Source organism: Corylus avellana, chromosome 1 (assembly GCF_965113065.1).
Source record: "Corylus avellana chromosome 1, dhCorAvel1.hap1.2, whole genome shotgun sequence".
Taxonomy (NCBI): Eukaryota; Viridiplantae; Streptophyta; class Magnoliopsida; order Fagales; family Betulaceae; genus Corylus; species Corylus avellana.
In genome coordinates this window covers 5,688,109-5,698,270 of record NC_142490.1, presented here as the reverse complement: position 1 = coordinate 5,698,270, position 10,162 = coordinate 5,688,109, and the positions used below count along the sequence as shown (strand labels likewise).

The 10,162-nt window shown below is 35.3% G+C and overlaps 1 protein-coding gene across 1 annotated transcript; it reads left to right on the top strand.

The window, feature by feature from the left end:
• Positions 1-1,034: 1,034 nt before the first annotated feature.
• LOC132171367 (bifunctional 3-dehydroquinate dehydratase/shikimate dehydrogenase, chloroplastic) lies at positions 1,035-5,803 on the top strand. The gene is made up of 10 exons (XM_059582665.2): positions 1,035-1,153; positions 1,410-1,645; positions 2,982-3,087; positions 3,271-3,489; positions 3,585-3,931; positions 4,293-4,356; positions 4,439-4,688; positions 4,830-4,978; positions 5,324-5,486; positions 5,581-5,803. The coding sequence occupies exons 1-10, from the start codon at positions 1,139-1,141 to the stop codon at positions 5,622-5,624; spliced, it is 1,593 nt and encodes a 530-aa protein (XP_059438648.2). The 5' UTR covers positions 1,035-1,138; the 3' UTR covers positions 5,625-5,803.
• The last annotated feature ends 4,359 nt before the right edge of the window (positions 5,804-10,162 follow it).

Genomic DNA, 10,162 nt, shown 5'->3' with positions numbered 1-10,162 from the left:
GAAATCTGAAATTGTTATACTCAACCCCATATTTTTGTTTGGCACATAATTAAATGTCTGGGGTTTCTTTATTGGAGAGAGATCACTAACAATTTTAGTGTTTGGATTGCAAATAATTTTGACAAAAAATTATGAAAGAGCCTTTATGGATTCACTTGTCCCCACAAATTTCTTGTAGTCCATCCACTTATTAGGATAGATGAACCCTATAGAGATTGTCTCATATTTCCTATCCGAATTATTATCAATTTGAACAGCAAAATTCGAAATAGCTTGCTTAAGGGTTGGAGTTTCTTTGCTGGATAGAGATCTCTAACAATTTTGGTGTTTGAATTACTAACAATTCAGATAAAAAGATATTGTAAGAGAGCCTTTATGGACTGATCACTTACTCCAACAAGTTTCGTGCAGTCCATCCATTCACCTATAGGGATTGTGAATCCCATAAAAACTGGTATTGATATCCCCTAGAATTTTCTTTAAATTTGAGATTCTCAAATTCATAAATGTCAGCCGTCCACCCTATCCAAGCGTCTAAAATAAACCATGTTTCAGCATTTAATGAGGAAACTACAAAACCTATGTTTCCTTAAGGGTAACTTTCTCATTAAATTTCTTCATTAAATACTGAAACATGACTTATTTTAGACGCTTAGATAAGACGAACGACTAAGATTTATAAATTTGAAAATTTCAAATTTAAAGAGTATTCTAAGGGATCTCAACCCTAAAAATTGTCTCACATTTTCTATGAGAATCATTATTAATTCAAAGATAAAAAATCGAGATTCTTGCTTAAGGGCCGGCCACCTAATGTTCTAAGAAGCTGGTTTGATACTTTAGAGTCTGAGAGGCCATTGACACCCAATTTTCAAACCAGTCTTCTTTTTTATTTTATTGGTAAGTACCTACCCTCCTTGGTAACAAGAAAAACTGGTAACATACTGTGAGGAATATATTATACACACACAGAAGGCCCGCTTAAATATATATATAAGAATATTTAATCCTACACTTTCTTCCATAACAAATAGTTTATAAGTCTCCCATCCTACCAGACACTCTCTCCCATAAATAAGCAACTTTTGAAGTTTCTTCTTCTACTGCTAACATTTCAACAACATACAGCAAACTCAACATGGCAAGCCTTCCGGTATATGCATTCTCTTCTCTTTAACTGCTTGGTTTTTCTTTTTATTCAGTTTTAGTTTTGCATGTTTGTTAATTACCCAAAATATGATCTTAAAATACCCAGCTTCAACACTCCCATGCATGCATGTTCAAATGGCTAGCTTAATTCAAATATAATGTATTTATTGATTCCACCTTTTGAATGGAAGCTTGCATGTATAGTGAAAAAATATGGTTGTGGGTTTTTTCTGAATCCTCAGCTGCTTGTTCTGTTGTAGTTTACGGTGTCCGGTTTGCAAACAAGCAGCACCGGAGGTCGGAGCAGTCCCACGTTGCTATGTACTCCGTTGATGGGAACGACGGTGGATCAAATGCTGATCGAGATGCAAAAGGCTAAGGAGATTGGGTCCGACGTCGTTGAGATCCGCCTTGACTGTTTGAGAAACTTTAATCCTCGCCCAGATCTTGAATTTCTCGTTAAGCAGTCTCCCTTGCCAACTCTTGTCACATACAGGTAAATTAGTAAAAGGAGGAAATAGTTAAATTGACCCACATGATTTCACCTTCGGTTCAGGTTGATACCAGATGACCTCTTTGCCACCGAGAAGGTCAAGGACTTTCTCGAGTGGTCAATCTTACGGTCGTGGATGAAGGAATGTAATAGTAAAATAATATATAGCACCAACCTTTTTTGGCTTGATAGTTAGTTGTATTTTATTTTATTCCGATATCGAAGTTAAAAAGAAAAAATAAAAATTGTAGAAAAATAAAAACCTTTTTTTTTCTTTGGTTCATTTGTTTTTAATTATGTACTCATTCATTTTTCCTAAGACCCAGTCAAATCCTGAAATCAGAAGGTTGGAATACAAATATTAGAATAATATTTGTTTTTGTGGAAATATATGATAGGAAAATAATATGAGAGAGACAATTATAGCAGAAGCAAAGAGAGAAAGCGTTAGGGCTTATGAAAATATTTGGGAAATGTTAAATTACCAGTTGTCTTAAAATTTTAAGCTTATAAGAAGAGAAAAATTTAATCACTTAATTATTAGTTTAACAAAGTACGACACATATCTTCTCAACTATCGCTTCATTGTCGATGTCTTCTCTAACCTACCAAAAAATGTCAACGTCCTCCATTGACAAAAATATCATTCATAAAATTAAAAAATTCTTAAAATTATATAAAAATAAAATAAAATAACAAACAAAAAATGAAAAATCCTCGGTCACCCCCTTGTTTTTTTTTTTTTTTTTTTTAATTAAAAGGATGGGAAGGGACGACCAGTGTAGTTTCCTCCCTTGGGCGTGACCATCGGGGTTCCCATCCGCTGTGGAATGTCCGGTTTGAGCCATAGCTACTGCCTAGGAAGGCGAGCCCGCCACCACAACCCCACCAAAGTGTGAGCCGGTAGAGCCCCTTCATAGTAGCATCTGGTTCACACATCTACTACCGCAAGCGGATTCGAACGCGACCACTAGGATGAAATGAGTTCTTCTACCAACTCAACTACCACCTTAGTGGTTTTTTCAAATTTATAAGGATATCTTTGTCTTATTAAAAAAAAATTAGGGTTATTTTTGTTTTTTTGCTAATCTTGTGGGGACAAGACATTTGTTAGTAGTTTATGGAAACATTGACACAATGAGATGGTAGTTTGATGAGTACGTATATTTTTCTCAAAATATTCTATCACAAAGATGGTAATACAATAACATATTATTATAGTAGCAGTTTTAACTTAAAACATTTTTGCTTTTTTATGCTGATGACGGATTGTTAAGTAAATTTGGTCCTTTTTCCAATTCCACTTGCAAACTAAAGGCTGCTTTCATGTACATTTCAGACCAGTTTGGGAAGGTGGTCAGTATGAAGGTGATGAAACTAAGAGGCAGGATGCGCTTCGTTTGGCCATGGAATTGGGAGCTGATTACATTGATGTTGAGCTTGAGGTACTATATTGTACTATATTGGCCTATATATGCAGTCAAAAAAACACATTGAACAATAAGTTCATTAGCAAGAATAACTCTTCAATTTTCTCTCTATTTGGTTGAAAATTTGTGAAAGGAAGGAAAGGAAAATAGTTAATGGCAAACCATGCAATGATACATTCAAGTTCACCTACTATGCAGGTTGCTCCCGACTTCAACAGTTCAATCTATGGGAAGAAACCTGAGAACTTCAAAGTCATTGTTTCTTCTCACAATTTTCACAATACTCCATCTGCTGAGGCCATTGGCAATCTTGTTGCAAGAATCCAAGCCACAGGAGCTGACATAGTAAAGATTGCAACAACTGCATTGGATATTACAGATTGTGCACGCATTTTTCAGATAATGGTGCATTCTCAAGTATGTAATGCACATTCCATGGATTTGTTTTCCGGATTTCGGTTTACTTACATTTTATTCCATGTTAATGAGAAATCTACCAAAATTGTACGTAGGTGCCGACAATCGGAATTGTAATGGGGGAAAGGGGTTTGATTTCGCGGTTGCTTAGCCCCAAGTTTGGTGGATATCTCACTTATGGTGCACTTGAGGCAGGTGCCATATCAGCTCCAGGTCAACCTACAGCAAAAGATTTGTTGGACTTATACAACTTTAGGTTTATAAGGCCTGATACTAAAGTGTATGGCATTATTGGGAAGCCTGTTGGTCACAGCAAGAGTCCACTTTTGTTCAATGCTGCTTTCAAATCAGTTGGTCTTAATGCAGTTTATGTGCACTTTTTGGTGGATGATGTCAAAAAGTTTTTTGATACCTATTCTACCATTGATTGGGCTGGATGCAGGTATGATCTCTCTTCTAGGAAATGCCTGATCATATTAGAGCTTCAGTTTACTTTGGATTCAGTGGCATAGCTAGCTAGGAGTTTGATTCACAAGGAGTAAAATTATATGCCGGATTTACTTTGGCCTTGGCATTTTCCTCTGCACATTTTGCACCAAATAGAAACTTCATGTAGCTTAAGTAAACTTCAAATTCTGTTAAACCAAAAGCTTTGAGTTGTTAGAACTTGATGTTCTACTACTGAAAAAGTAGTAGCAGAAGATTAATCTGCTAGAGAAATTTAGCATAGACCATTTTATATGTTCCTTAGTATATAACAATTGCTTGGAATTTGTTCATAACAAGCTGAATTCGGAATGCAGTTGTACAATCCCACATAAGGAGGCTGCTCTGAGGTGCATGAATGAGATTGACCCTATTGCCAAGGTATTATGATTGTCTTCACCTTTAAATATTTGCATGTTGCAATTTTAGTGAACTTACAGTAACCTCTTTGATTTCTTTACAGAAAATCGGAGCTATTAATAACATCGTCCGGCGACCTGACGGAACATTAACTGCTTTCAATACCGACTACATTGGTGCTATTTCTGCGATTGAGGACGGACTACGAGGTTTGAATGGTACACATCCTGCAGTTGGCTCACCTTTAGCTGGAAAATTGTTTGTTGTCTTGGGAGCAGGTGGTGCTGGAAAATCACTTGCCTATGGTGCTGCACAAAAGGGAGCAAGAGTTGTGGTTGCCAATCGTACATTTGGTAATAATCTAGCTCTTTCTTTAAGACATATACTTCTTTAAAAGGCACCTCAACAAACAACGAGCTAAAACTTCGGAAAATTCCTTATCATCTATCATATTCTTTTTAGCCTTGAATCATGATGCGAGTCTTTTCTTACAGAACGAGCTAAAGAGCTGGCTGACAAAGTTGGTGGACAAGCTATGACTCTTGCTGAAGTAGATAGCTTCCATCCAGAAGAAGGGATGGTTCTTGCCAACACTACATCTGTGGGAATGAAACCTAAAATAGATGAGTCCCCTATCTCCAAGGTTTGCCTCATCTCATACTTTCTTCGCTAAATCCTGCATCTTAAGATTCAACAAACCTTTCCTCTATGATGTCAGTCTCCTATAGAATATATGCTACAGAGTAACATGTTGAACTCTAGACCAATGACAAAGATTGCTGACTATATTGATCATTTCACAATAGTGGGAAAATTAGATGAAACTTTAAGATGTATAGAAAGTGATAGACCCTTTTGGCATGGTTAATTATCTGCACAGCAACAGTATAGATTTACAAGGTTTCGCTGGTATACAGAGTAATTACATCATGATAGGCTTCATTGTACTCATATGCCTAAGAATTATTGTATTTTGTTAATTCTGCAGCAATCTCTGAAACATTATTGCCTAGTCTTTGATGCCATTTACACACCAAAGGAGACCAGACTCTTGAGAGAAGCAAGAGAGACTGGAGCCGTTATTGTGTATGGAACAGAGATGTTGATCCGTCAGGGCTTTGAACAATACAAGAACTTCACTGGTTTGCCTGGTAAGATGAACCAAACCACTTCTGAATTTTAGTATCCTGAGCAAATTTTTCTTACTATTACTAACTCATTGATCTGTTTCATAAATAATTCCAGCCCCAGAAGATTTGTTTAGGCAACTCATGGAGAAGCATGCATAAATGGGGATTTGCTTTGGTATTCCAGTACTAGTAGTGTTGCAGCTGAATCTACACTTCCCCATTGCGGATCAAATTTCTCCGGTTTTGGCATTATGTGATAAGCTGTTGAGTTATTCTGTTGCATGAATAAATCTTCGTCCCTATGAATGAAACAATTTATGGAAATTGGATGATAGAATTTTGCAATGTTATGCATTTAGATGTGACCCTTGACAATGAGAAGTGTTGGCAATGAGTTCATGCAGACAAGGCTTTTTTCTTTTTTTTTCATTTTTTGTATTAGAGTTTCTTTACATGCCACTGTTTCATATCAAGCCAAAATTCAAATATTGATGATAATTCAAGGCTGCAAATGTATTGAAAGCAGTTTAACCAGCCAAAAGGAATTTAAATCAGTCAACCATAATGTTCGAATTCGAGACCTATACTCTGATACAATGTTAAAATCATCGCTTATTTCAATAGAAAAAATTGAATTTAATCGTTTAAATAATATTTCTAACACTTAGGACTTAAATGCCAATTATAAGAGAAAAAGTAGGTGGCTATATCGATGGCTAATGATCCTTTTTCACTCCAAATTCATTAGGGGGATTGTTCAAGGTACTTTCTCTCTTTATACTGATAGCCAAACGTTTCTGACTTGTCCATATAAACTTAGTTTTTTGTTGAAGAAGAAAGCCTAAGCATTCTGTTGCAATACTTGCAACATTAATCAACGTGACCTTTCTATAATTTTACTTGTGTTTCCTTGTTCTTCATATTTTATCTATAAAGTTAGTCTATTATGTGACTTTCATATAACTATGATGATTTAGCAGTAAAATCAACTATTGGATCAACAAAAACTTGTAAAACAAAAAAATCAATAGCTGATTTTCACTACCGCCACATCATTCTAGTTGTATAACAGTCGTATAATGTCTATTATTTCTTATTCACTAATGTCCAATGTTACACATACTCTCACTTCCACACTTTCAAGTATACACTCATTGATATGGCACTAAAAATTATCATTAGATACAAAATTTAATAGTAATTTATTTAAAACTTAATGATAATTTTTAGTATTAGAGTAAGAGACACTTGTATGTATTTTTTTCTCTATAATAAGAAATTGAGAGAGAGAGTAGAGAGATAGGGATCAAAAGGAGAGGGCAATGAGGATAACAAAAGAGTGCCCCATGTCCAAATTTGTAGCCACCTTACTAGTACCTACAAAAAGAAGACTCTTTTGTCTTTATTCAAGAAAAGAAAATGAAAGAATTTTAGAAATGGTTAGTTTGGAAAGTTTGGCCTTGACACAAAAGTACAACCATACTTTCGCATCCTAGAACGTTAGAAATGGTCCATATAATATTGTTGTTAGAATCAAAGGTTGACATAGGCAGTGCCATGTTTGGATCAAACAATTGGTCAGCCGTACGTACACGTTCTCGTCAACCCCCATCCACACGACATGAACCTTAAAACTACATTTAGGTACTCATTCATCGTTATGGGAAGCACCCATTTTTTTATATTTCAGCCATTTTAATATATATAAATTATTTTTAAATTCTCAACTATTCTTATAATTTAAGCCGATAAAAATATATGAATTTAATCATACAATTAATATTCTAATACTCTTCCTTATACATGGATTTAAACTCTATTTTAATAAGTAAAGCTGAACACATGAAATACTTAATTAAAATGATAAGTGAATTATAGAGACATGGTTCAAATTCAATATCAGTGCCCTGATACCATATTATATACTTAGTTTTGCTATTTCTAATTGATGGCCTAGAGATAGTTTATTGAAGCAAAGCAGACAATGGAAAAGCAAAACACAGATTCAAGGTATGGTTTTGAATTTTAATCACAAGCTGTTGAGAAATTTTACATCATTTGATAGAAGAGTCATAGCAAATTAAGATCCATGTGTTAGGTTTTAGTTTGGCCTAATTCAATGAAAATTTTTGTAATTTTGTTGTTTAAAACTTTGGGAAGTAGCAGTTAGGGTTTCAGGAGTTGGGAAGTGTTCCCTGTTTTCCCGTTAGAAGCCTCGTCAAGACGGGTTCATGACGGCACTTGACAAAGTGCTCTCTGGTTTCCTGTCAGGACAGGCATGTAACGGGACTGAACTTGAAGCTACTGTTTTCTCATCAGAAGTCGCATCAGGACGGGCATGTAACAGGATTGAACTTGAAGCTATTGTTTTCTTGTCAGGAGTTGCGTCAGAATGAGCATGTAACAGGATTGAAGCTGAAGCTACTATTTTTTAGTCAGAAGTCTCATCAGGACAGGCATGTAACGGGATTAAAGCTGAAACTATTGTTTCCTGGTCAAGACGGGCATGTAACGGGACCAATGTTAGACTCCCTGTTTTATCGTTAGATGGAGCGTTAGGATGGGACACGTGGCGGGGATGAGTCATTTGTTCTTCTCGTTATGACAGCACTCATTTCCCATTAAAACGTGGGTTTTCCATATATGAAAAATCTAAAAAGTTGTGTTCATCCTGTCTTTACGAGAAATGAGTCACGTTAAGACGTGAAGAGTAAAATGTCTTCCCTATAAAAGGATTTTCTCGTCACTGACTCACTGTAAACTTTTTGGGAGAATTTTCTCTGTGTGGTTTCAAAAGTTTTCTTCGAGCTCTGTGTCTTGGGAGTTGTTTGTTCAAGAGAGGACGTGATAAAGGTTTGGGCATTCATTTGCTCTTGATTGGTTATTGTTTGTTTGTTCCACTACACAAAGATTTTTGTTTGGTTACTTGGTGAAAGAAGTTTACCGAAGAGTCGGTGAGAAGATGCACTCCATGAAGATGGTCAGGCTGGAGACAAGCTAGGAGCTTGTTGTTCTTACTAAGTCTAGAGGTCCTCTAGGGTTGTGAGTATTGTCTAGTCTGTAAATTGAATCTTCATATAGTGATTTCTCGGGTTTGACTGCACTAGAGTGGTTTTTACCTTTATTAGTTCAAAGAGTTTTTCACTTCGTAAACAAACTTTGTATTGTGTTTGTGATGATTTTTTTAATTCCTTTATTTTTTTGATTTGGCCCTTGGGGGTGGTCTGGGGGTGGCTTCGACCACCCCCAACCGGCCCATGGGGGTGGTGTCGTGCCACCCCCATGCCCCAAAATGTGGTGGCCGGCCACCCCCTGTGGCCAACATGGGGTGGCCAGTCACCCTTTATGTTTTTTATATTTGTTTTTTATTTTTAGTATTTTGTTTTTTATTTATTTTTAAAAGTAAAATAATAAAATAATATTAATTTTTTTAATACGTCACGTGGCGGGTTGATGGTTTTGGGATATTTAAAGAGAGATTTTAGCCATTAACTAAAAAATGAACTAGAGAGGATCCTTGTCCTAATATGGATGACTCTCATCATCAAGTGCATAGGATTGCTAGCTAGAGCCAAGAAGACAAGAAATTTGAAGGAAAAAAAAAAAAAAAAAAGACAAAATAATTATGGGAAAAGCCTTCAGAATCAAAGAAATTACCAAAAAAAAAGGGGCGGGGGGGGGGAATGGAGGGCCGTACCAAACCTTTTGTAACTGTAGGTCATAGTCTTTGGGTTGCAATAATATAATGGGACTAAACGAAAAGACACTTCGGTAAAACGAACTTTTAAGTCACCAACCCGACCGACCCAAAGATACTTCGACGCCCACGTGGCGGTTTTCTCTACCTAATTCTAACGGATGAATTGCCTACTCAAAAACAATTCAAAAGTTAGTTGGTTCGGACATTTTTAAAAAAAAATTAGTTGGTTAAGTTAATGCAATAAGAGTAGGCGCATAATTAGAATGTTTAGCTTGGAGGCAAGTTTTGTTATAAAAAAAAAAAAAAAAAAATTGGAGGGAAAAAAGTTAATTTTTAAACATATATTAAAAAATAAAAATTATTCTTTTACCGCCCAATGGCTTAGGAGGACTAAAGTGGTTCCGCCCCGGAATAAGAATAACTCATAATCATATTAATAATATTTTTCTGTTATAAATACAATAGGCAGCAAAATATAAATATTCAATATTTATCTGCACCAAAATTAAATTTTACTCAATTGTTCTACGTGCTTTGTCTCTCGAATCTCTAGTGTCTTAGCACTCTACTACTTGGGCTCCCATTAGTTTTTACAATTTTTAATTTTGCTAAGAAAAGGAAAAAATTAATATATATATATATTAATTTTTTCCTTTTCTTATATATATATATCTTCAACCATATAAAAAGGATAATTTACAAAGGATTATCATAATATCACATCGTGGACTATTCATATTCTCATTTCTGTAAAATAATGAACTTTGAGCATATATGGTCATACATTTTATGATCAAGTTGACATGGTCTAGCTAACTAAAATCAATTAAATTACAAGCCATAACCACAATCTATAGCATATTACTCATAAAAAAAAAAAAAAAAAAAGTATTGGATCCTCATTCAATCTCTATCAAATGAACCCCATCCCACTTGTGGAATAATGGTAATTTCACAATTTAATTTAACATCGTAACCTTGTAAATTAAATAATTTT

Excerpts from the sequence above, each read along its gene's own strand:
- LOC132171367 (XM_059582665.2), top strand. Across the intron at positions 3,490-3,584 it reads AGATAATGGTGCATTCTCAA|GTGCCGACAATCGGAATTGT; the intron begins GTATGTAATGCA and ends AATTGTACGTAG. Across the intron at positions 4,979-5,323 it reads ATGAGTCCCCTATCTCCAAG|CAATCTCTGAAACATTATTG; the intron begins GTTTGCCTCATC and ends TTAATTCTGCAG.